Source organism: Falco biarmicus, chromosome 8, assembly GCF_023638135.1.
Source record: "Falco biarmicus isolate bFalBia1 chromosome 8, bFalBia1.pri, whole genome shotgun sequence".
In the NCBI taxonomy this organism is placed as follows: domain Eukaryota; kingdom Metazoa; phylum Chordata; class Aves; order Falconiformes; family Falconidae; genus Falco; species Falco biarmicus.
In genome coordinates this window covers 36680409-36707205 of record NC_079295.1, presented here as the reverse complement: position 1 = coordinate 36707205, position 26797 = coordinate 36680409, and the positions used below count along the sequence as shown (strand labels likewise).

The window sequence follows — 26797 nt, the reverse complement described above, 5'->3', positions numbered from 1 at the left end:
CAGCAAGCTTGTCAGGTCTGTGATGTACTCCAGAGTGCAACTGTACGGACGTCCCTGGTTGGAAGTTCATGCTGTACTGACCAGCAGGTAACGTCTCCTGTTTTTGAGAGTATATTTGTTCTGTCCTTGTTTGCTCTTGATGCTGAGGCCATTCCTGGTGTGATGCCAAACTGTATGAGGTACTTGGCATTCCTGTAGCTAATATTGCCAAATTTTCAGGTGCATGACTGTCTGGAACAGAAATACTTCCTGAGGTCAGAGGTACCGGTGCAGGAAATGATGTCGATGGTTTTTGGAAACTTGTGTTTGCAGCTACACCAGTAACGGTATCCACCAAAATGGAATTCTGGACCAAAGATGAACCAAGAAGTGAGTTCTCGGACACCTGTCCTTCACCTTTAGGTTTCTTAGCAGCCTGATTAGCCTAAGCAAAAAAGAAAAAGGTGAGAAAATGCACAGCTTCGAATCTTTGTACAGTACATTCTAATGTAGCTCAAAGATGGTGATAAAAGCTGACCCGAGGTTTTGCCCCCTCCCAACCCAACGGCAGAAATAGAGAGCAAGTAAGATGTAACGAAACTTTTTCCTTTGGTTCACAATTCTCCTAGTTCACCTAGACACTGGTATAAGAAAATTCCTTACCTGCCAATTTCTAATTCTTTTGAGCCTGCTAGGCGTTTTCTCCAGTATTTGCAGGAACTCGTGAGTTAGCTCTGGGTACAGGGAAGAAAGAAAAAATACAAAAAGAAAAAAATCCATTTTTTACATCTGATTCTCTAAAAAGCAAGTTAAACTTTTAAGCATTTTTCTAGACTAAAGCATACAGCTTTCACAGTAGTTACTACTGGCTGTATGTGATTTGAATCAGTATTTAATAAAAAGAAAATGGTCAGACAAGTGTTTAACAAAAAAGGCAAGTCTTTCACTATGACAAATTTCTGACCACTACACACTTTCTCAGAAACAGGTTTGAATTTGATATACTTTTTTTTTTTTAAAGTCTTTTAGAATCTTGTGTTAGATTCTGAATGTTAGACCAACAATTTCAAGAGGGATCTGCACAAACAATAGCTCCTAAAACACCATACTCGCCATTCAGCTTGGGCACGCTTCCCGTATGAAGTTAAGTTTCCTTTAAATTATGTATTTCTAAGTCACTGTTTCAGTCATTCTGCTGCACTTCAGGAACAACCCATAACAGCTCTGAACAAAATCTAAGCCATCAGATGCTTTGAAGCACCCCATTTTAAACAACAGCTTTTGATTAATTTCTGTCCAAGGCAGGGTAGCTGGCTTGTTAAAACCCTAAAAATCCTTGCAATTAGTATGTCCACAAGGAAATGCAGGTCTCCATGCTTGTCGGCTGCAAATAAAAACACTTTCCACTGAAATGTAATTTTACTCACACGCTAAAAATAATTGGGTACAGTCAGAATTTGAATGCAAAAGTAGATCTCTTGCAGGTCTGGAAGAACTGACTTCTCGAGAACTCCACAGGCAAGTTATAAACTCAGCTGCTCCCAAGTGCGAAACTGCCTCAGCCCTTTGGTCTGCCCGAGCATTACACACACCAGCTCCCTAAATGCTTTAACAATTCAGTGGCATTCACCATGAGCTCACCGCACACATCTTGTGGTGTTTTAAGAATCAGAACAATGCATGCTTACTAAACACACAAACCCAACAGCCAGATGAGGAGGAAGGCAGGGTAGTATTTGGAACGACAGATATAACTTAAACAAGCCTACTAAGACAGAGATATTTGGCCTTGCAATTTCAAGCTCACTCTGGTTCTGTGCTTCACCTGACATCCACTCAAGTCTTCCCTTTCAGAAAAAAAACCATTGCCAGTATGAAAAGCTCAGCAGGGGAAAAAAGCAGGCTTGGGGAACAATGCTGGGCCACACCAAGCCCAGAGGCCTCCACCACTACTCTGCAACTAATGTTTCACTCTAGAACTAAAAGCAAAGTCCAAGAGATGTATCTGAGAGCGCCAGAAGCCACCACCTCCACTACAGCAGTGTATGTGGGCCTGAAATTCAGGCTCCACTGTACTAAGTACCAGTTTGAAAGATAGTAAACTTCTAGGTCTGTGGTCTTCTAGGTATATACTTTCTTCTGGAAAGAAGCCATTTAAGAAGAAGAAAAATATTTTACAGGAGTCAGATATCACAACCCATACCAAATTGTTAACATGGAACTACCTTCACAAACGCGGTAATTGTATGTATAGCCTTAAGAACAGCTGTTTCAGTGAAGCCATAGACTTGGACCAGTGATCTAAGTAAAATCATCAGGACTGCGTGGATTTGCACTGGTAGTTTTCATCCCTTTCCGAGTTCTGAAAACCATTCAAAAGCAAGATTCTAACCTGCTCCAGCCCACAGGATGAAACCATAAGGGTCGCAAAACCAAATCTGTCTTCCAAAGTTCTCCCCTCTCCTATGCCTTCCTTTCACCTGAGGGTCTGGTACACGAAGTCAGTGAGGCTTCATTCAGGCTTAAAGCTACACTCTTACTGTACTACGCTCCCATTTTTACATTAATAGACCCTTGAAATTCAGGATGTGAGAAGGCAGTATTACGTACCATCTAGTAATTCTAGAGTAACCGAAGGATCTACATATTCCCACCAGTGTTTTCCATCAGTTGATACTGGAATCTCCCAGTTGGACCACTTGCAGGCCAAGTGAATGCACACACATGCTATCACTGTAGGCTTGTACTGAAGACAGAATGTAGTAAGGTGAAGACTGTTGCACAAATTTCGTAATGAGGAACCAAAGGAAATCAAACATGTAAAACAGAAAACCCAAACAATTCAGACATTAATATCCAGAATAAGGTAACTTGTCAAGCAACAGCAGTTAAACATTAGTTCATGGAACATCCTTCTGATGAAGCTCGTAAGATAACTTATTGCCTTAAGAAAACACAGGGCAGGGTATTTATCTAGTAGAAAAGTTTACACACTTTGCTAGAAGTGTGACAAACAGTCAATAAATTTACCAGTTATTCTGCTGTACTTAAGGACCAAAAAGGAAGAAGTATAATATGGTCAATTAAATTCTATGGTAAAAACCATACAGCTTTCTACGCAGTCTCTGAACGAGACAATTTAGAAGGTGGTGCCCAGTAGTTCCACAGCAGCCTGGTGAATTACGTGTGGGCTTAGCTTTCCCTAGGCCTGGACTCGGGATACTTGTGAACTCGCCTTCAGCTTCCAGCTGGCAGCAGCACAAAGACATCAGCTCAGTTTCACTGCTTTATCACAACTTTTCTTAACAGCTGTTTCAAATACAGAACCTTGCCCATCGAGGAGCCACCAAGAAAAAAATTATTTGGAAGAGTTCTAATGACCAGCAGATACGGCTTAAAAACTATCTACGTGTAACGTAGTCCTCTTACATAAAGCTCAAAGTTGTTTGGCAAGAAGGAAACTGAAGTCACTGAGAAATCAAGACTGAAGCCTGCTCTCAACACCATTTTTCTACAACAGGCTACGTATACACAGACCCCATTTGGAATCCTAGAACTTCAAATTTATAGAAGTACTTAACTTTTAAAACTATATATTAAAGAGCTGTTTCTAAGAGGAAGAAACATTGGACTACTACTAGTTCATCTGAAAAGAAAAATCAGCTCATTGAAAAGATCTTAGGCCCACTACAATTTTATAGATTAAGATTGGATCAATATATTTAAAGTTAAGAGAAAACTGCCATTAACTACAAGTGTAAACTAAAAATAGTTTTGTACTTACCAAGATGCTCGAATTTCTAGGTTAAGTTTAGCTCTTTGTAATCTTTAGCTGCTATTCAGGCTACCAATTTTAGACTTATGCACTCACAATCGAGAAAATGTCATCAGAAAGCACCACTACACTTCTCATTGTGCATTTAACCCCTTTGTGCCATCAGGCCCTTGTACAATACACCGCACTGCAAACAGGAAGGTACCACCACTGTAGATGGCCCAGTCTCCTGTTGCAACAAGGGTAAGACACATGTAGGGGGCCCTGCAGTAAAGGAAGCTATAGTGTGCTACAACAGTGCAACAAAGAGGTTCAGGATAACAACCTGTTGGTAGCCATGAAATAGGATGTCTGTGCCAAATCCTTGCTTGCTGTAAGAAAAGAAAAACGGAGAGATTAAAGAGCTGCACTGACTTGTCCGATTCATACCAAAATTAAAGCAGTTTTACCTTCCAAAAGCACCGCTTGGTATACTTGCACAGAACTGACCTGAGTTTAGCTAACTAGCCTTTAAAATATAAAAAAAGGTACAGAAGAGGCCATTACATTCAGTAACTGGAGACGGACCAGTCATTCCATTCACTGCCCTCCCCCCTGTACACCCCACAGAACAGTCTCCCTTCGCTCATCCACCCCGCCAGCGCCTGGCACGTGAGCGTGCTCTCCTCCGGGAATACCTGCACCCCCACCCTCGTTCACAGGTGACCCCCAGCATGACCCGGGACTGCAGTAAGGCAGCTGCTAAGAGCCAATTCACAGCACAGCGCAGGTTCTGCTCTTGGAAAGGAGCTGCAGGACCCCCCTCCCCCCTCCCCACACCTCCCCCAGAACAGCCACTCCTCTCTCCGAAAGCCCTACAACACAGCAAGCTCCCAAGCTAGATGGTAAAAAAATTAAACGAGTCTTCCGCTCCCTCTAATTAAGGGCACCGTACTCATGACATTTTGTTCTACATTTGCTAAACCTATGGCAGAACTTTGATAGGAAGTAAGTGACTTCATTTTAGTTACAGTCAGGAAAAAAACCCCACACCAGACTGCAACATGCCAGAAATGAAAAGCCAACGACTTGGGCTGTTACCACCATCTAGCACTGACCCCTACCAGTGACACCCCAACACTCCTCACTCAAGTAAGAGAACTTACTGTAACATGCATATAATGGAATAGCTGGGCACAGGGGTTTTAACTGAAGATTGAATGCAGCCTTCATTGAATTCTTACTTTCACACTATCACTTGAAATCAGTTCTACCTGCAGAAAGTGTATTGTTGAGTTTTATGTCAAAGGGAATATTGTTAAACTTATTTTAATAATAATCTTTCCATAAAGTTTGAGAAAGACTGCAATGGCTTTTAAAATTTCATTTTTAAAAAAGCATTATTAAAATAGTGATTTAACTCTACTTCTAATGATTGCCAAGGAGTACAAATCAGATTTGTCTTTATGCTACACAGTCAGGCAGTGCCATAATCTGAGAAGAATGTGGAAGTAGCAAGGTGATAGCATCCATTCCTACACACCAGTTCTACTAATCCATAACAATCAAAAGATAAACTGACAAGGTATCAGTTTACACTGTAATATTTGCAATCTATAATGGTAATTGCATGCCAGATAACCATGGAGTTCAACCTCTTTCACTCCCACCCATAAAAAAAAGCTTAAGGCAGCATCACCAAAAAAGAAAGTGAAATGAGGCTATCATAACAACACAAACGAAAATACAGAATGGTTCAACAGGACTGAAATTGATGTCTTGCTCTTCATTTTTCATCAAAGTAATGTTTAAAGGATCTTCAATGGTTTCCACATGCTGTAAAGTTACAACATGTTTGAATTAAGGGACCAGACCAAGAAGCATCTCTACTCTGATACATCCCTTTTAAACAAGGAAGAAAAGCAGATGCCAGAAAACTTCTATTTAACACATCAGCTTGAAAGTTGAGTAAATCAAAACACATACCTGGAAGAAAAGAATCACATCTTGAAACACACATTTTAGCCTCAATCACAAACTAACGTGCTAAATACCTTACCTATACTACAAACAGTATGATACTCTTCCAACTTATTTACAGTTAAATCACCGTCATTGCCAAAACCAGCAAGAAGCTTCAGCTCACAACTAAAGCCTGTGTATGGTAACACAAGGCACAACAAAAACATCTGTCCTAAACTCTTCTCTTGTATTTAGGGCAGCTTTGGTGTAGTAGAATCTATCGCTACAGTTAAAGCTAATTAATTTTGGTTCCTATATTTTGGTATGTTATTTCCTTTACTAGTGGAAAGTACATCTCCAAATTAAAATAATCTTGAAGCAGAGGCTCAACAAGCCAGCAGAGCTTCTCTGTTATAATTCACAAGCCGCAGGACCAATGACTACGATGCCAGCCATTAATCATTAGCTTTACATTCTGTCATTCAGGAGTGATTCAAAACACCCACCCTGTCTCACTGCTGCAGAAGCAACCATAAGGCAGGGGATTACTAAAATAGTAATCAAGTTTTTGAAACAGGACTTGCTGTCCGATACACCTTCCAAAAAGCTACTGCCTCCAAGAAATTCCCAACTGGAAAGCAAAATGCTTTTTATTGGGCATAGCCACACAGTGCAACCAGTTGCCATTCCAAGATAACCTAGTGCTGGAGAAAAGACTCGGATATCTTGGATCTTGAAATAATCACAGAACTGTGACTGCCAAGTCACCCTTAGGAGGGTGGTAGCTGGCTACGCCTAGGACCCCAACAACGTACATAAGCATTCCCCGGAAAGAGGGGACTGCAGATAAGCCAGCCAACGTCAGAAGAGAGAAAGCTTGCTGAAGACCTTCTGGGCCAAAGGAAAAAAGCCACAGGCTCTGAACAGAGGCATGCTGGTGGATGCCTGTTGTATCTGGAAAGGGCTGGAGGAGATCACGGTGTATGCATTCAGGTCTGAGCAGTCCTGACGGCTTAACTTTCCTCCAAGTGTTAAAACCTTGGCAACAGGCCTGTAAAAGCCCAAAGTGAAAGTTCAGGATGTGACAGCCACCTGTAGCAGCACTGGGGTGCAGCTGGTGTTTAAGATCTTTCCACGCCACTTGGTATATACCAAGATTTTTATTTTCCTCATGAGAATACCCTCTGAAAAGGCAGATTCATTTTCATCTCTTCTGCTGACTTTGTCTTTACAAGCCTGACTTAACCCATGACACCTGTGCAGACAGACTATGGTATGTGTGAAGAATTTGACAGTGCGATTTCCACAAAAGATTAGTAAGGATCATGGGTGTTCAAGATACCTGATAACCTGCAGAGCAGTGAGAACAATCCTAGATATCCTTGGGATCCAATCTTCAGTTCCAAAAGAAGGTTGTGTACCAACACAGAAAAAGGAATGACTGAAGACTTCCCAAGATGGAGATGAGGATACAGATTCCTCCCCTTCAAGTTCCACCAGAAGCAGGCTGGGAACAGACTGAGGACCACGCCATGCTCTCAGCACTAGGGCAGTTTCATTGCTAAGCATTCAACTAGCATTCAAAGCCAGTGAGGTAGTTTGACACCAGAACGGTTTTTGGTGTTGGTGGTTTTGATTTTTTTTCCCCCCTCTTTGTTCTCTTCACTACTGGAGCATCCCTGGAATGGAATCCTGGAGCTTGCTGACAGGCCTTCACAGATCCACTGCCTTCAGATTCTTTAGAGGACCTGTGGGATCCTAAGGAATGATGGTCCTGTCTCCTCTTCTCAGTCTCTTGACACTGAGGAAGAACGGTGCAGAAAAAAGACTGAGCCCACACCATTTCCCTTGTCTACTATGCTGTCCAAACTGTAAAGATGGAACAATTTCATCAACCCATCAATCTTTGAAAACCAGAAGGATTATATACCTTGTGCCTGAACATTTGAGTCATTACATATGCAGCCAGTCACCCCTTACCTACAGTGATCTGTGTTGTCTACTGCTACCCTCAGAAAAACTTTCAATCTTACAGGTGGAGACTCAACTTTTTCTTTAGTTCCATGTTGAAACAGTTATGCCTGTTGGCATCAACTCCTACTTACTAGTCCATCTTCAGCTTCCAGCAATTGATTCTGGTATGCCACTGCAAGAGTAGACAGTCTTCTGACAAAGGACTTGGCTGAATCTTTTGAGCATCATCAACAGAACCTGCAGTTTGGGTTTTTTTTAGTTTTATTTATTTTGTTTTTTAAAGAGGGTAGCTTACAGATTACTACAGGTAACAGTGACAGCATAAAGCACATTCTCCTGGATGCAAGACAACAGAAAATGACATACAGAATCAGGCACCCTCTTAGCCACTTAAGTTTAACCAGCAAAAGGGAATCTTCCCAGCACATGGCAATTCAGTGCACAAATGCTAAGCCAAAGTCTCAGGTACACCTGCATACCTCAGCTAACTTTGTTGCCTCTCTTTTGATACTTATGTCAGCCATATTATGTTCCTTCCTTCCTTCCCCAAACATACAGCCAGAGGTTTTAATTACTTGGATAAATTAATCACCTTTAATAAAAAATGTACCTCTGCCTTCTGAAATGGTGCTTTTTGTCCAAGAAGACATGTTACCAGAACTGGAAGAAGCAACCTTGGATTTCTTTAACTTCTCAGTGAATGCCTTTAGCACTGAAGGCTTAACACTGACGAGTCTTAGATATATTTTGAAACCTTTAGGACTTGATATCTAAGTGTTGAACCTATTCACAGTAAAACAACATGGTGTCCACTAAATAAATGTTAAAGAGATAGAGAACTAAAATCATACCACCGCATCTTTGAAGATATATCACTGTGCCCACAAGCCTATCTCTTTATTCACTCGATACATAAGACTAATACTCCACGGTAATTATTCTCTACTTGCTTGACTTGCATGCATGACTACAGATTTCATGTTCAATGTTTTTTATGTGTAGATTAATTTTTTGTTTGTTTTTGGTTGTCATGGTGTTGTTTTTTTGTTGTTGGGTTTTTTAGTATGAGGTACTCCAGTCTTGCGTTCGCAGCCTACACCACCCCTAGAAGGGGCATATGCCGACAAGAACTCCATTTGCACAGACCCGTACTAAGGAACACACCTACTTGAGTAGATTTTCAAGCATCAAATGTATTACATTCACTTTGCACCAGTCCTTGAGGCACATGGATTTTCAGCAGTCACTGAAGCCTTCACATTTCAAGATTTGCTTTAAATTTAGAATTCTAAGTATTTTGTTAAACTGTGCTGACATTAAATACTACCTTTAAAATGCCCTATTTAAAAATTAGCATGTACCTGCAACGTATGAACTTTGTCACTACACAGAAGTAGCATACAAAACACAAAGGAAAAAGCTGAGCTGTCTTAAGAGTATCTACCCTTGACAAAAGGAAAGACGTTTGTGTAGCAGGATGCCTTTCTTCTTGTAGGCTCAAGTCAAATACACTTGCTCACGTGGAAATTCTGATGCAGCTACCACACTGCCTGCCACCCCTCCCCGCAGCCCCAAACGCTGAGGCAGAAGTGCAGGGGCTCACACAAACCCATGAAATCCATGCTCACATTTACACTGACCAACAGCTAAGAAAATGCAAAGCAAAACCCGACAGAGCTGCTGATGCAGACTATTGAGACTCCAGGTGCAATCAGACTTATGCACCAAGTCACAACCAATTCTGGACAGAAAGTGAAGAATCATTATCTTACTGCAAGAACAGCAATAACGCTACTTGCACAGGCAAGCTACAGCTCCAGTCCCACTCAGGATCAAACTCTGAAGACACTACACCAATAAGCTATTTTAAAAACGAGAGATACTTTTCCTTCAAAAAGCAACTGTAATTTTAGTGTTACTAAAACCCAGATCTAGTTAACATGATTACGTTGTACCTGACTTTATAGCAAAAAAACCCACAAACAACAAAAAACCTCTGAAGTGCTTAACTTTGCATTTTTCACTACAGAAAAAGCTAATGACTAAAGATAACAACCATGGCCTAGTAATTTCCAAAAACTTTTAATTTAAGGAGCATAATTAAAGTAAAAAGCTTATTTTAGGTGCTTTTACAACTGATTCCCAGTTTTTTCATCCTCCATCTTATGAGACGATTTTTTTCCTTTTTTTTAAAGCTCCAAAAGAAACCCATTTAAGAATTGAAGAAGATATGCCAAAATGCAACAGAAAAATATTGAAGAACAAAACAGGTTTCTAGCCAGTCACGTTAATGAGCTGCATACAAGTTACAGGATATGACTGTTCAACAAAAGGTTTGGGGTTTTGTGCTACCATCCAAAACAAGTACACCCTGCTCCAGAAAAAACAATTAGTCACATCTTTTAAGTATTTGCATGTGATAGCAAACCTACTATGCACTCTCTTAACCCCTCAGTTCATTAGTTGAAGAGATCTGCTAAGACAGAAAGCTAGCATTAGCCATCAATTTACATGCAGTCTAACCTTCACTTGGTAAAACTACTTCAAGAGTGATGATAATCAAAGCAGAACAATGCCAAGTAGTTAGCGATTCAGTTTTCAACCACTAATTGCTTCTGTCATTTCAGAAAACATGGGACAGACATTAAAATCAAAGCTAAGAAGAAAGCAAAGAAATTATGAAGGATAGAGAACTGAACTCTATCCAACTCTAAAGGTTAAGATCAGGCTTTTAGTAATTAGCTTTAAATAAACTCTTTGAATAACACAGTTGGTGAAGATCACATTAGACAAATAACATCACCTTCAAATTTCACTAGAAAGGTAAAAAAAAGGACTTACAGAAGCAGTTAAAAGTCACTGACCTCTCACTAATTGCGTACATTTCACAACATCTGTGTGTGGATGTTCAATGGTAATCTCAAAACCTGAAGAGTTACGAATACATTTTAGAATTATACATTTGTATCTGTAAAATAAAAAAAAACAAACCCCTTTTGTTTCCCCACAGAACTAAAATGCTTGCTAAACCTTTGCACTGCCTATCAAGTAACACTGTTTTTAACTGCCTTTTATTCCGCACCTTTTCATACTTTTTAATGGTGATTGTATAGCTACTTCAAGATCAATTAGTAAAACATTCCTTCAGTAATATCAAGTCCTATAGATATATAACATGGGAGATCACTGTATTTTTCAAGTTGAATATATCTGAACAGTTTCTAGTACACTAGTAAGTCAGTAAAAGCTTTATTACAGGCACACTGAAATACGTGTGTGAGCACATGCACTTTCTTCATTGGTTTCTGGGACTTAAAACACTGCACCTATGAAATTACAAACTGAGTCAATTTGTAGGTCACTGGCTTAAGAAATCTTTCTCTGTTTATGACACTATTTTAAGAATTAGGTCACTCCTATTAGCTTTTCTTTTTAAACAATATACTCAAAGCGGTACTTAAGTATACCCAAGTAAATCAGTGTTCTCGGGCTTACTAGCTGTAATTGTCCCTATTTCTTTTACTTTAAAGTCAGAAAAGTTTCCTATCAGAACATTTCATTTCCGATTCTAGAATCACCTGAATCCATTCAGTGGTTCCACTACAACTTGTGATGTTCAGAGGTGGTAACCCTGCTCAACTATGTGATTATGTGGTGTTATTCTACCGAATGGCAAAAATGGGGAAGAGCACTCAGTATAAAGCTCTTCCCAACTGCTTCACAACACATATGCAGCTAACCTAGTATAACATGTTACCTTATAGGAAGAAATATCAGCCTAGTTACTACTTTGGAGTAAAATCTGTTTAGAAGGGTACACATTTCTACCCCATCAAACTGTCAGAAACATCCATTTCACAAGTATAGATACACCTTTTTTTTCTCTCCAAAGCGAACACACCAGAACTGCTGATACGGAACTAAATTCACAGGTTAGAAGTTGTACACAAAAATCATAAAATTGTAGTGTAACAATAGCACGTAAAAAAATCCAGTTACTTGGGTCCCATTACTTCATGGTAAGCTGGCTGCGCAGGAGATACTTAAAAAGACATACCTAAAGTTTGAAGCATTATTGTTTCAAGTATAACCAGCTCTTGGGCTTGCTGAAGGTATGCCTGAAACAAATAAGCAAACAGGTCAAAACGTAATGATCCATTGACTCAAAATTTTAATCACATACTTCCTATTTGAATACTAGCAACCCGCGCCAGCTAGAACTGACAACTCTGAACACTTCACTGCCTTAATACTTCTACCAGTATAAGCATTATTGCCAATTCAGTTATACCAGCCTAACCATCTTTCAGTGTCTGGACCTCTTACATCTACTCCAGCAAAGCATTTTTAGGAGAAGTGGGGCGTGCTCTAAGAATTACAAAGGCTTGCCAGTGCAAATCAATTCAAATATCTCTAGGCAGGTTATCCATTTTACAAGTAATTCAATATATAGCTGGAGATACTCAGTTGGCCTGTTAAGCTAGGAGGCTCAGTCACACACACATATATATATACACACACACCCCCCTCTCGACATCATTCCAAGAACTGGGAGCATAACGAAGGTGCTCAAATAATTTTAGATGTCAGCTGAGGTCCAGCAGGGTGTAACTGGCTCAGCCTGACCTTCAAGCCAAACAGCTCTGGTGCATTTCCACCAGACTTCCTCATATGTTTGGTTTCAGGAAGACTCATCTCAGGAAAGAAAAGATGAACTATAAAGGAGAAGCTTTGGCAAATGAAAGGAAGACCAATGTGTACCAGAGGCAGCATCTGACCACTACACTGCATCCTTTAACAATGAACATAGACAACAATGCACAGCAAGCCTCTGGTTGAGAGATGAACAGTGTCCTGAACTACTCCCTGCACCACCTGCGTGACTTGGGGAACCATGCATGAAACCTCTTATTTCATGTCTAGTCTTCTACTATGCATGTAGAAGTCTTAAAAATAATACAAGTTCAAGATGCAGCAATCTCGTCAAGTTTCATAACACAAATATATGAGTCTTTAATAAGTTATAAAAAGTAATACAAAAGACAAATAAAAGTTTTTTTCTAGTTTGCAGACAGCAATACTCCAGTCAAGACAGTAACAGATCATTAGATGAAGTGTCATCTGTTTATCTTTAAAACCATGACTTCCACCTACATCACTCTTTGTATCCAGTTGTGGCTCTTGAGGATGAAGACAGGCATGTGCTACTTTAATAACATGTTCAAGTTTCCGTGGCTGTTCTTCCACTTTTGCAGCCAAAAACAATGCCGTAGGAGATATTATCTGGAGAAGAAAAACATGTGTTTAACTTTTTACAAGTAGGACTTGGATTTATATGCAGCCTCCAAAATGGTAACTAGAAAAGGTTTAAGAAGTTGGATTTGTTTTTTTCATTTTTTTTAAAACAGTTCTGAAATCATGCAAAACAACAAAAAATAACTGGTTGATTTATTTTATAACTGATGTAATCCTTTCAGCAGACAGGGAAGGAGTAGCATAACTGCTAAATTACATTTGTGAGTAAGATGTCTGAGGTCAAACTAATTCTAGTTCAACATAAAAAGAATAGATTTGGTCCACAAGATTTAGTCACAGTAGAACAGGCTGTTCCAAGTTAAATACACTTCATGAGAAAGTTCATCCAATTTCTTGCATAGTAGTGAGCCATTACACCATCTTTTCAGTAAGAGTCAAAACAACTGATCACAAGTTCTGCTAGCATTTGATTCTCCTAAAAAGCAAGGAACTTTGCAGAGAACTTTAATAAAAACAGCTTTTTATATAAACGTAGTTGTGTAAGTAAAAGCATACTGTTAGAAACTTCACAATACACCCAGCAGAGCCTGGAGAACAAAGCACAAGGATTCACAAAACACCAGTTCTATCAAACATTAGCAAAGACTACAAATTATATTTAAAGATGAAAATTCTTATAAAACTCTAGGTGTCATAAGCTGGCAGCAAAGCCCCTATTCACACTCCAGCATCACCCAGGAGTTAGCTGTGATGCAGAGTTTCAATGCCTAGCTGCCAGCTAGAATGACTGACTTGTACAGAAACAGGACACTGCTAACTACAAGTGACTTAGAACCACCAGGGTTCTCTTTGTATGCAAAAGTTGCCCATGTTAAGCAGGAATTAAAATGACAATAGAAACCTTCACATCGCCATGAGCAGATTAAATTGGGTTATAATTAAGCTAGCATAAAGCGTTTATTCAGAGATTGTAATAGCTGCTTGTTGAGTATTGAATTAATGCATGGTGCAAGGAATGCAGGTATTGCATTTCTCGTTCAATGTCCAAGCAGAACTAGACGGAATGAACTGAGTAGCAGCCATACCCCCCTCCCCCCCATCCCCCACCCCCACCGAGCTTTGCCTTTTTTGTCTTCAGTCAGCAAGCAGCCCTTTCTTAGGCCAAAATAAAATAACTGGTACAAAAAAAAAAAAATCACAATATATCAAAACCTGCAACCAACTAATTCAAATCAAACATTTAAGTGATAAATTTCAGAGACTTTCAAGCATATCAAGGGAGTACTTTTTGACTCCTCAAATGACTGTGAAGTGTCCCCTTAGATCTTCAGTAAAACTTGTAAGTAGGCAGACTCGAGGGAAACTGACACCGTGGGAAGATGTACAGAAATGTGCCATGAAGAAACCTACTATTCTAAAAAAACCCAAACCGCCCAAAACAAGTCACAGGGAGCAAATTCTTCCAGATTTAGCACAAAACTTGCTTTCTTTTTAAGCTTGTAACTTAAGCCTTACAAATGAATGAAATAAACCCCTGAAGTCAGGTGCTGCTGAACAAGGCCATATTAACACGGCCATTTAAGATTTCTGATGATTTTTTAGAAGTTCCTATCCACATTGCTTGAAGTAATGATTTGGAATTCTGGAAGAAATTCCCTTTGCTAGGGACATACCACTTGGAACAAGTCTCACTTAAGCTGGGAGATAAATTTTTAAACACTACATGGGCCGGGGAGACTTTCTGGAGTTGAGAAAGCTAGAGTATCAACAGCTTTGAAGTGCCAGAAGATGTACAAGTAGCACACACACGTATAACCCAACACACACGTGCTGTCTATTTTACAGAGCAGATAAACTCTGGTCCAGCCCAGTAATGCCAGAACTAGGGCAAACCTCTCATTTACGGCTGTCTCATCCATGTAAGCCACATGTACTTGAGATTCAGGGCAGGCATAACCGCGGAGGGTGCCCGAGTCTAGCACCTTCTACACCAGGGCAGCCTAAAAGGAAGGATTACATCCTCAGACAGAATACTGAGCTTCTGGGGAAAGCCAGCTAGGAGACAGGGCAAGGAAGCCAGCGAAACATGAATGACAGGGAAGAAGGGAAACTGGGAATGTTTCAGAATCAACAGTCAGGAAGGAACAAGTTTGACAAGACATTGGACAGAAATGAGGACACCAGAAAGACCAGCAGCGGTTCAATTTTTTTTTTTTTTTAATAATGAGATTGAGCACCACAGACTGAAAACCAAGACTCAACATAATGAAGTCCCTATGGAAGGAAAGTTAAAGTCATGAAGTGTATAGAATCAGAAACAGAATGAATGTTAAGAGGCTTTAGCAGAAAATAAACAGAAGATCCTTTCTATCTCCCAGGACCACACAATCCCTCCACCTTTTTTCTTTCTCCAATTTAAAAGAAGCCAGATATTCAGTCAGTAACCTGTACCAGTTGCCTTACTGCTGGGCTGAAGAACAGCAGCTGCACAGTGAGCAACAAATTGTTGCTCCCTGCTGTTCTCCCTGTCTCTCTAGCCTTATCGTTCCCACCAAGCACTGCACACTTATCCCCAGCTACCTGCATTCAGACCCTACAGTTTTTCTAGCTTTGTGTACAAGTTTAATTCAAATACGTCCTAACACAAGGTCTTTCTACAGAGTTTGAGAGTATAGTTATGCATACATGGAAATTTCAAAATTTACCTTTCTGAAAAATCAACCTTCAACAATTACCATGACTGAAAATATTTACATTTTACAGAGGCACTCAAGAGTTCGAACTAGGTCACCAATAACAGCACAATTAAATCATCAGCAAATTCTCACTTACTATTATTATATGTCTGACTGCACTGAAGTTTTACTTCATTCCAAAAAAGCACATTCTTCACCAGGCTGACTTCAAGATAGCTTCTAATTTACTGAAACAGATCAGTTCAGGCCAAGAAGTTTCCTGATCTCCAAGACCTTACATAAAACACAGTTGTGGAGGCTGATTTAAATGAAACTGATTAACTGGCATTTAACTCGGGTTCATCAGAAAATCTATGTACACCCCAATGATCTATTTCCTTAAAAAAAGAGAAGTGTTGGCTCCTGGCCAAAGAATTTCAGGTCTTTGTCCTGTCTAGGACTAGGGTTCTCGTTCCTAGTTTAGAGCAGGTCAATATTTTTGTCTCCCTCAGTATTTACTCAGGAAAACAGACTTCCTAATAAAATTTTACACTTGGCATGCATGCAGTTTTCAGTGAAGACAACACACCCTGCTAAGTGTATAACTGGCAAAGTTACTCAAATGCTTTCATTCATTTCCAGTTCTCAAAAACGGCAGAAAAAGCAAAGTAGAACAAAAAAGCAAAATTAAGACACAGACCTGACGAGGCTGTAAGCTTCCAACATATACACACATCCTCATTTGACACAGAACAAATGAAATGATTTAAAGAAGTTATCTACAATGCACCCAAAACTAAGATGCTGAGAAATATCTTCAGACCACACACAATTTATGAAATTAAATCTCCTTTTTTATACTAGCTGAGAATCTCAGAAACCAAGTCCCACTGAAATAGAAGAACCAAATATAAGAGCCTTATTATGACAGTCCAAGAGCATTACACAGCAAGTTTTATTGGTAAATGTGTTACAAGTCCTTTGCCACTTTTAAAGCACAAGACACACTGTAAAAAGTGTTGCTACAATGGAAGCATTTGGAATAATCTCAGAATACATCTGCAGCATGCAGGTAGTTTTTTGAGCACTCCCTCTCCCTTTTAATGCCGGCATTAGTATGTTTTTAGACTTGATACAAATTAGCCTAAGACATTAAGTGGTTCCAGTCTATGATAGAGGTTTTTCAAGTGTGAACACAGAGTTGCCATTTTGGGGGCTTTTTACTGTAACAGGAGCTCACATTGCATAAAAACAGCAAATGTGTTAAACTGCAAAATTAAAAACAGAAACGGAGGGCCAAGACCAGCCTCACTGAAGCTTGGTGTTGATTAAGGAAGTTTTAAGAATTCTGCATAACTGCAAAGTCAACTGTTCAATACTGCAATTTAGACAGGGCACAGGAGACAGGAAGGGAATACAGAAAGATGGGGAACAACAAAAAAAACAACCCCTCCACAGAACTCACCTACCTTGCACTTCAGGGAAAAAAAATCCTCCTGTAGCCTTCTTTAGGCACTTTACTGTAAAGTTCCACTGCATGTCACGCAAAATAGCCCTTGACATCATCAAGTATATTTTCAACTGGTTGTTTGATATTCCACATGGCATTTCTGGGGATTATATTTAAAAATACAGCTACCAATTGGATGCCTTACCTCTCATTTCCAGCATACCAAGGACTTTCCCCCCTTCTCTGTTCTTCAAATCACTGTGTACTGAAGAATAAGCCTCTAAAGAGGCATTTGCTATATAATAACATCAAACACACTAAGTACTACAGAAACAGTACTTCCAGAAGAATTTTAATTTTCACGATATTTTAAAGTATAACAGTAAGACTAGTATTTCCTGTAAGAAGCCAACAAGCTCCCTCCCCACCCCAGTATTAGCACTGACTAACTTTATATTTGGTAAACCAAAGTTACTACACCCTGATCAACAGTAATGTAGAAAGAATAATTTGCACTACTGCTGAGGATATTCATAGTAGTTCCTGAAATGTCATTTTTATGGCTAGCAAAAACTAGTAGTCAAGGTATCCAATTTTGCTTACTGGAATTGGTAAAGCAAGTTTCCACCCTATTACTGGGGCAACCTTGCAGGGTCTTAACCTGCTTTGACAGCAACATCAAAACCTCAATACATTCTTCTTTGCATCTAAAATGTATGTACTTCGTAGATAATCCCCAACAAATCACAAGTGACTTGCTAGCCCACAGGAACTGCAAAATTAGGAATATTTGGGTCATTATAGCAGTAAATGCGACACATTCAAAATGAACCATGACTATATTAACTGATCTGTCCCACCCCTGTGGCTCTACAGATAGAAGATACTGTTGGGAATTCTGTTCCCTATCCACAGTTGACTCAAAAATCTTGAAAGCCTGTATAATTGTTAAGCAGTAACTTATACTGAAGAAAAAAAAAAGAATTAAGAAAACAGCTGTTCAGTAAATGAGGTTCTGCTGGAAGACCTGTTTATTCACAACGAAATGCATGCAATTTCTATGTAAGACATACGTGTATTTGTATAACCCAGCAATTATACATGACAACAGATATGCAAGTGTTTATTTCTCTACTAAAAACATTAACCTACCAATAAAGCAAGAAAACAAGACTACATTTTTTCAGCTGGAGATCATAAGGCATTCTGACTAATGGCCATCTAATTTTCTAGCCCCAGCCTGCAGGCTCTTTCTTGCCAGGGATAAACATCACTACATGCACAAAACAAAGAAATATTAGAGATGTATATATACTGTAGAAAATTTTAGCTATATTTTAGCTTCAAGACTGCCAGTACCGTACTATTTAATTTCTAAGGGCTAGTTTCTTCTTGCAGTGGATGAATAGTTAGATTTCTTAGCCTGCCAAGTACTCTGGAGATTTGATATTAAGCATTTATTAGAGTCCTGGCTTTTGCTTTCTCTACAGAGAACCCACCAGGTGCCTTGGGAGTATTTTAAAAGCAGCTCACACTCACTTTGAGACCATCCCCTTTACCCTATAGGAAAATAAGTATGAAAATTATTTTGCCCATCAGTACATACACAAAGCTGCTGTCTGGCCTTACAGTCATTAAGAACTAACAAAAAGTAATTCAGCAGGAATCAATGTTACTGCCTGCTAACTTGCAGTGCGCTTGTCTAACTTTTATTTGAATACTATTACCTGAGAATTAATTTAACAATACACTTTTCCTCTCCTGTAATAGTTGCAGTTTCCATGGCATTCAGCCCTTACATAGCTTACTTGTGAATTTTAAGATTCATAAATATTATTTTGGGCATAGTTTGCATTAACAAGTGCACTAAGTATCCAAATACTACTGTGCTTCCTGTTCCAAGTGCTTGGCATTTTCCAGTGTCCAGTGAAAACTTGAACACAGCAGGTAAAGCTTCTTGCTACCTAAATCTATCCTAGATTACCAGATGACAGTACAAAGAGTAATCTAGCAGGTGATACATGTAACATAAGCCCCAGCAGCTCCACACAGTGACCTCTCCATTCCAAGCAGCTCTGCTTAGTTTAACACAACCTCAAACCATCTACAATCACAGAAAACTTTGGACGGCTCACCAGCTCCTCTTCCACTGGCTGTAGGCTACTGCTGTGTGGGCAGGTACACAGAAGGGAGAAAGACTGAACAACTGTTTTACTGCCTTCACTTGATACATTACAGAAACACTTTCAAAGGGCATATTCCACCACAAAGCCTGCTGGCACCTCATTCTCACATGTGCTATTCTTGGTCTTAAGAAAAATCATTGTAGGGAATTACATTTTTATTTATACATATATCCATTCAATACACAGCTCCGTATCACTATATAAACATACCCTACATTATATATTTGTTCTGGTTAAGGGTTTCAGGCTTATGCACACTTGGCTCAAGTTGTACTTAAACACTTCACTGTGAGTACGAAGACCTGTAGTACCACAATTCTGGTAACAAGCTTGCTGGAATTTACCTCAGATTTTGCACAAAAACTTAAATACACTTGTGAAGTATACCTACAAACTAGTACGTATTTCCTGCCAAATAAACACCAAACAAGATGTCCATTTGCTCAGCCAACAACGGCAATAAATTCATGCCAGACAAAAGAGTCAGCTAACACTGTAACCAGCTGTGTACCTGCCCAAATATCAGGCAGTGCAAGGTCTGCCATTCCACTCCTCAGTAGGCCAAGGCCTGCTCTGGTCTAGACCACAACATCTGCCAGTCTCAATGCGTCTATTTTAACGTGAAAAGCCAAGACCTGAGAAAACTCACTCTCTTCGCTTAGTGATATACCACCATCACTATTAACAGCTCTTGCAAAACTAGTATAAAATATTGACGATAAGTTGGTTGAGTTTTTTCCCCCAAAATTATACCTACAACATTATATTATTTTTCTATTGCAGCCAATAATGGACATTAAAAAAAGAAGCCTGAAATCTTCAAGTTGGTACCTCAAGTTCCATACCCATTACAAAATCCCTGAATTACAGGTAGTATTTTTCCTGAAGAATTCAATTCTTCATAACACATTTGGTATTTGGATTCGGCATTTACAGGTCATTTGTTAAAACAGGAGAACTGGTGTTTTCTCATAGATTTAAAGATTTTTCTTGTCTACTATGACTTACCATCAAGCTGTTTAAGACTAGACTGGTTAATTTACACTGTTTTTGAAGAACAGATACATAATCCATATGGGTAGACACATTGTCAGACACACCATGCTAGCATCACCACTGACTTCATTAAGAAAAATGCATGTTCCTACACATCAGCCTTTCAAACTACAGCACATAAGCACTAGCCAGATTTGAAACATCTAAACACGTTTTTCACACATCTGAAATGTGTTTGCTGATGGTGCCTATTTTTTATATTTCCCTGGCAGAAGATAAAATCTAATTGCCATTAGATAACTCCAAGTAGAAAAGTAGTATTACTACTGCTTCTAAGCCACTGACAAGAAGCTGGAAGTCCCCGAACTTTACAATCCAGCAAAGGAATACAACACTCGTCGGTTAGACTGCCACAACTATGGGTATATTATTACCACATATAAAATCATACTTACATTTCGATTAAATTTCGTGAAGGAATGATGCATATAAAACCTGTGCATGTAAACAATTGCGGTGTTTATCGTAAGCTGAGATCTGGGAGATTTAATTAAGGAAACGCTATATATCACGACAACTGTTTACCAGAACCGAAAGCGATGTGCTTTTATGCATCTGCCACTGCTTTCCACACACCGTCTTCAGCTGGCGGAGGCTGAAGACCGGGACACTTTGGAACTTCACCGATACCGGCACACGCTGCACCGGCAAGAACGCGTTATCCTTCCCCGGACAACGCGGGGATCCCTGGACCCCGCCAGCCCCCGCCTCAGGCCCCGCCAGCGGCAAAGCCCCAACACGCCTCAAGGGCTTTTGTTTCACTCCGAGCCAACTATTCGCAGGGGACGGGAGATTTTAGTCTTGCTCGGATTTTTTTAAAAATCAAATTAAAGACCGGCGAAGGAGGGGGAGCCCGTCCCGAGGGAGCCCGGGGCTGGAGGCTCCAAGAGCGCCCAGGGCCGCGGCCCAGGCCCGGCCCGACCCCCGCCGCCCTCGCCCGCCGACAAAGGCGGCCCGCAGCGCCCCGGCCAGGCTCCTCCCCCCATTCTGTGCCTCAGGGCCGCCGCTCCGTCCCACCAGAACGCCGAGCCCCGGGAGGGCTCCGGCACGGCGGGGAAAGGCGGGCCCGGCGGCCCAGGCCGCCACCGCCCCCCGCCCGGCCCCACCGCCCCAGTCGGATACACGTTGAGGCGCTGGCCCATGTCTTGAATGAGGTTGGCCGCCTGCTGCCGGTACGAGAGCTCCTTGTCGGCCTCCACGCCGCAGCGCCGCGACGGCGTGTTCTCCAGCTGCTCGCGGCTGAAGAACCAGCGCGACGCCGTCGAGGAGCCGCCGCCGCCCCGCGCCAAGGAGCCCGCGCCTGAGCCCGCCGCCGCCATGACACTTCCTCCCCCTCCCTCCGCGGCCCCACCCGCCGCCGGCAGCGCCGCGCCCGGCCCCTCCCCCCCGCCCTCCATCGCGGCTCTCGCGAGAGCTGGCGAACCGGCGCGCGGCCGGCCCCCTCTTCTATGCGCCCCCCACCATAGAGCCCAGCGGCGGCGCGGTAAGAGTGGCTACGCAGGAGAGGGTCACGTGGCCAGCGAGCCAGACGGCCATAGCGCCCCCAGCGCCTGGCGACCACGCGGGCCCATAGACAGACTGGTGGCATCCGGACGTGACGCCCCGCGGCCCCTCTTCATTGGCTGGGCGCCGGCGCTGATTGGCTGCGGCGCGGCGGGCCGGTGAGGCGGCGGGGATAAACCCTTCCGCCGCGCGCGGGGCGGCGACTATTGGGGGCGGGGGGGCGGCGGCGGTAGCCCTGCCCGAGGCGCCGTTGTCGGTCGGGCAGCGGGGTGGCGGGTAGAGCCGCGTTGCGCCTGCCCCGTGGCCGGCAGAGAGCAGTGGGGCCGTGGGCAGGTGCGGGCGCGCAGCCGCTCATCCTTCTTGAACCTTTAAAGTTAAGCAGGCGCCTCCATGGTTCGTCGGGATGCAGGCGGGCCGCCTGGTGCAGTCTGGGAGGAGGGTGGTAATAAACGAGCAACGTGGCTCAGCGCCTTTGCGTGTCTTTTCCGAAGGGTTGAACTGCGGAATCCCTGGGAAGGAGGAGCGGCGGCAGGTCGCGGTTTGGTGTCTCCATCCCAGCGCTAGTGGTTCCTTCCAGAGCTGGGGTAGGTGCAGGGCACAGCTCTGGCCGTGCCCCCGGTACTGCCTCGCTGTAGCTGTGTCTCCCTGGCCTTGGCATTCGGCTGAGAAGACCGACGGGTTGACACAAAATAGCCTCTTGCTTCTCTCGAAACCTCCTTGTTTCAGTGCAGACTCGTAGGTCACTTCAACCTCGGTTATTACAAGCAATCTTGTTGCCTCACATGGAGCACGCAGCGGCACAAACACGGGGGCAGCAGCAGTTGGATGCAGATGTGAGAGGATGACTGTAACTTCAGGAGCTTTGACAGATGAAAGAGTTCCCCGTCCTGAAGATGTAGGCTATGATGCATGGTTAGTTCTGAAACTGGTTAGCGGTTCTTAAAGATTTGGCACCCCCTTCCTCCTTAAAACTGAGTGAACCTCTGTCTCCCAGTGTGAATGCCCCTAGTTATGTGACATCCAGTAACCTTTAGGCTTTCAGTGAAGATTTAAGTTCTACTCCGAAAAGAGCGAGCTTTAAATGTTACCTGCAAGGGATGATGGGGTGAAGCTTGGCTGAGAGGGGGCCTCACAGCACCAAGGTGCCATGTGCTACCCCAAAAGCATGGTCCTCCCACACTCAGGAGCTTCTCTGATTCTTGCGGATTTGAAGTAAGTTGTATGGGGGCACCAGAATAAAATAACATCTGTTCTAAGGGCTAAAATACTTGGAGAGGCGAAGTGATTGTTGGAAAGAGTAAAGAACTGGGAATAGAAGCTGCAGAGAGAAGATGGAAAGGTCTTTAATTTCTTGGGAGTCACTTGTTCTGCAAGAAAAATCTCAGGATTGTGAGAGGCATGCTATGCCTGTAATTCTCTTCCTGATACTGGTAGTAGCAAATACGTAGGCAAAGCATTTCTCTCTTCAAGTGGCAGAACGCTTAAGGTTCGCACAGCAATTGATGCATCGTGAGTGTGTGGTGTATATGATAGTCACAGCAGCTATGTAAACAATAATTTAAACAGGTAGTATTTCTCAGGAATTTGATGCCAAGAAGGCAGAAATAAAGTTGTCCAGTGCAATCTTGTGTCCTTCCAGATTAATAGCTCCAGCAAGTCAGTTATTCTCCAGTACATGGAGAAGATGTTGTATTGAAGAACTTGTCTGAACCTCTTCCATGTTACACTTCAGCTACCTTTAAGAATTAAGATCACTTTCTAAACTTCTTGCCCGTTCCTGTTTCACCCTTAAATCGTAATATACTACCAAAGTTACTTGTACATGGCTATTGTTAAGCCTCAAATTCATTCCTGGGTGAATCCAGGTGCCCAAGTAATGGCACAGCCTACATGGTAAAGTGCTGGAAAGGAACATCCTAACTTATGTTACTGCTTTGCGGTGAGGAAATGCAGCCTTCTAGCTTCCCTTCAGGAAAATACACAGCCCTCCTAAATCGCCTTTTACATCTCGAGCAGTCTATTTCACAACTCAATTTAAATCTATTTTAACACCTGCTATAATGCAGCTTGCAGATAGTTCCCACCAGGCACTCTGTTTTCAGTTCCTGATTTTTCAGCAGTAGCTTAAAGAGTATGGATTCAGGGTTCGAAGGGTATGAAAAAGGTACTTGTCTTTAAATACAGTTTGGATCATCATGCATCAAAATGAGAGCCCCAAATGCTGTTCTCGTGTTTCGTGGCACTCTACAGTGGTTTTGTTCAACTACAATTATATTACAACTACTTCTCTTACAACTTCAGTGCAAATTTTATACAAGCAGTTTCAATTTTATAACTAGACCCAACAGAATCAAATGAAATATACAAGCATATAATGCAGCACGGATAGATACGAATTACTTGATGGTTCATTCCCAACTGCAAATCATCACTAAGATTCTGCATGTGCAGAGGAAATTTAACTACAAGGACTTCTGTGTAATTAGGAGCTGACCTCTGCCTTCTTATTTCTGTGCCTTTAACAATCTTAAAGTGCAATGTTTTACTGCATTGTTTAAATAATTGTGTAAAACTCATGGAGTTTGGGTGTTCAACTTTTTTTTTTTTTTATTTCCTTCAGTAATTGCTGGAAGAGTATGAAGAATGTTCTTATCTGACCATAATTAGAGTTTTACATTAGCTTTGTTAATGAAAAAAAAAGGAAGATGTAGGGAAGATTATATATAACCCTGTCTTAAAAATCTTAACACATCAAGAATAAGTAGAATATAATTAAATAATGACAGTGCATAATGATTATGATTTATGCAGGGTATGCATATTTAATTAATTGCCATGCAGGGTGCTGCAATCACCCATTCAGTCACAGGTTAAGGTAATTAAATACTGCTCTTGCTAGTGCAGAGATTTCAGACCTCGGTCCCCAAACATTGCATTCTCACTAACTTAACTGGTTTCATTCGTTCATAAAAAAATCAAAGAATTACTCCAATTAAAATGTATTGGAGGAATCACAATGTATTTTCCACTTTAATCCATTTAAACATCTGTGAATATCAAATATGCTGAAGGAAAATAAAATTATATGAGAATGAAGTTGCCTTTCTTCTACTTTGAAATTTAATTAAAACAACCTGGTTGAGGAATTGTACATTTAGGTGGCTCAGTGCTTGCATGTGGATATTTAAATAAAAAAGGTCAACAGAAGTCTCGCAGACCTGAAGACATAACTATTGTTAAAGTTATTTTATCTAGGTCCTCTTCTTACATGAAAACCTGATATTCTCAAGGTCTAAACCTGTGAGCTGCTGACTACTTCAGCTTCTGATCTCCAGTAATCTTTTATGGAGTATGTTTGGAGAAGCAATATAGTGAAGATCCAAATGCAATAGCTAGGTGTCATGGATTAACCCCAGCCAGCAACTCGGCCCCACACAGCTGCTCGTTCACTCCCACGGGGTGGGATGGGGGAGAAAATCAGAAGAGTGAAAGTGAGAAAACTTGTGGGTTGGGATAAAGACAGTGTAATAAGTAAAGCAAAAGCCCACAAGCAAGCAAAGCAAGCCAAGGAATTCATTCACCGCTTCCCATGGGCGGGCAGGGGTTCCGCCACCCCCAGGAAAGCCGGGCTCCATTACTGGGGAAGACAAACACCACCACTCTGAACATCCCCCTCCTCCTTCCCCCAGCTGTATATGCTGACCCCGATGCCGTCTGGGATGGGATGTCCCTTGGGTCAGCTGGGGTCAGCTGTCCCGGCTGTGTTCCCTCCCAGCTCCCTGTGCAGCCCCAGCCCCCTCGCTGGTGGGGTGGGTGAGGGGCAGAAAAGCCCCGGGCTCTGGGTGAGCGCTGCTCAGCAGCAAGGGAACAGCCCTGGATTAGCAACACTTCCCAGCATCAAGCCAAAACAGAGCCCCGTACGAGCTTCTATGAAGAAAATGAACTCTACCCCAGCCAAAACCAGCACACTAGGAAAATAAGTAATTAACCTGCACAAATTACTTTTTGTTTTGTGTTGTTTTTTGACACTGTAGAGAAGGACAAAGTCTTCTTTGTAGTCTGACAGAAGCTGGTATCAGCAGAAACTGCTGATGTTCAACATCCTTTAGGTTCAGTCTCTGACATAAGGACAGGACATAAGATCACAGCTACAAAACCAAATTTTGTCTAATACTATTTTTCCTGGAGTGTTCTAAGACTAAACAGAAAAATGGTGACACCACACATAGCCAGCAAACGATCCCATGAGAATGGAGACTGTAAGTGCTCATCAGCATTTTTCTGACTAGTATAAAATCCTCTCAGGAGGAGGATGCCTGTGTGCTCACTGGATAACCCATCTGAATCAATAGTCTATAAAGTAAACCATCTTTCCATTCCTATAGCAGGACTCAAACTTGATAGAGCATTAACACTACAACATTTAAAGTATACAACCTTATTTTTAGGAAGCATTTTTTAAGGAAGAGATCCATTAAACCATCCTGTCCCGTTGCCAAACACTAGCATGTATTCTGAGAGTGACAGTGATGCACAAAGTATTACCTACACAAATACATCGTTTCTGCACCTACAACCCTATTGATCAAATTATTCCTGATGAGTAAGTTGCCTGTGGTGTAGGTGGCAGCCAAAAAGTACAAGTCCTCACACAGACCTTTTTCATCCTGTCACAACATTTACGAAGCGTCGGTGCGTATACTTGCAGTGCTGAGCTGAAGCGTGGTGTGCTGTAATTTCAGATAGTGGATAAAGGCAAATACTTTTTTTTTGGGGGGCGTCAACAAAATTCTGTTTAAATTCTGTTTTAAAATTCTTTTAAATTCTGTTAATTTGGTATGAACAAAGACTGGAAAGTATTGGATACAAGTCATAATTTTCTCAGTTCTTTCTTCTTGGGAATCAAGTCCTAATAACATGACACTGATATAATTCAGTGACTCTCATTACAACTGCAAAAGATGAAATCTTTCCTTTGTTATGAAAGCAGGTATTTCAGAAT

General features: G+C 41.5%; 1 protein-coding gene across 8 annotated transcripts in view; it reads right to left on the bottom strand.

Moving 5' to 3' along the window:
* Positions 1–21630, bottom strand: part of CCNT2 (cyclin T2) — a 25744-nt gene extending 4114 nt beyond the window's left edge. Inside the window, exons 1-9 of one of the 8 annotated variants that reach the window (XM_056349549.1) lie at positions 21415–21630; positions 20688–20769; positions 12824–12952; positions 11727–11787; positions 10534–10596; positions 4080–4125; positions 2590–2753; positions 643–713; positions 1–424 (exon numbers count right to left, since the gene is read on the bottom strand). The exon at positions 1–424 is cut by the window's left edge and continues 4114 nt beyond it. In XM_056349549.1, the coding sequence (XP_056205524.1) occupies positions 1–424; positions 643–713; positions 2590–2753; positions 4080–4125; positions 10534–10596; positions 11727–11787; positions 12824–12952; positions 20688–20769; positions 21415–21611 (1237 nt within the window). In that variant the 5' untranslated portion in view covers positions 21612–21630. The other 7 variants (XM_056349551.1, XM_056349556.1, XM_056349552.1 and 4 more) reach the window with 7 other exon arrangements.
* Positions 21631–26797: the final 5167 nt, after the last annotated feature.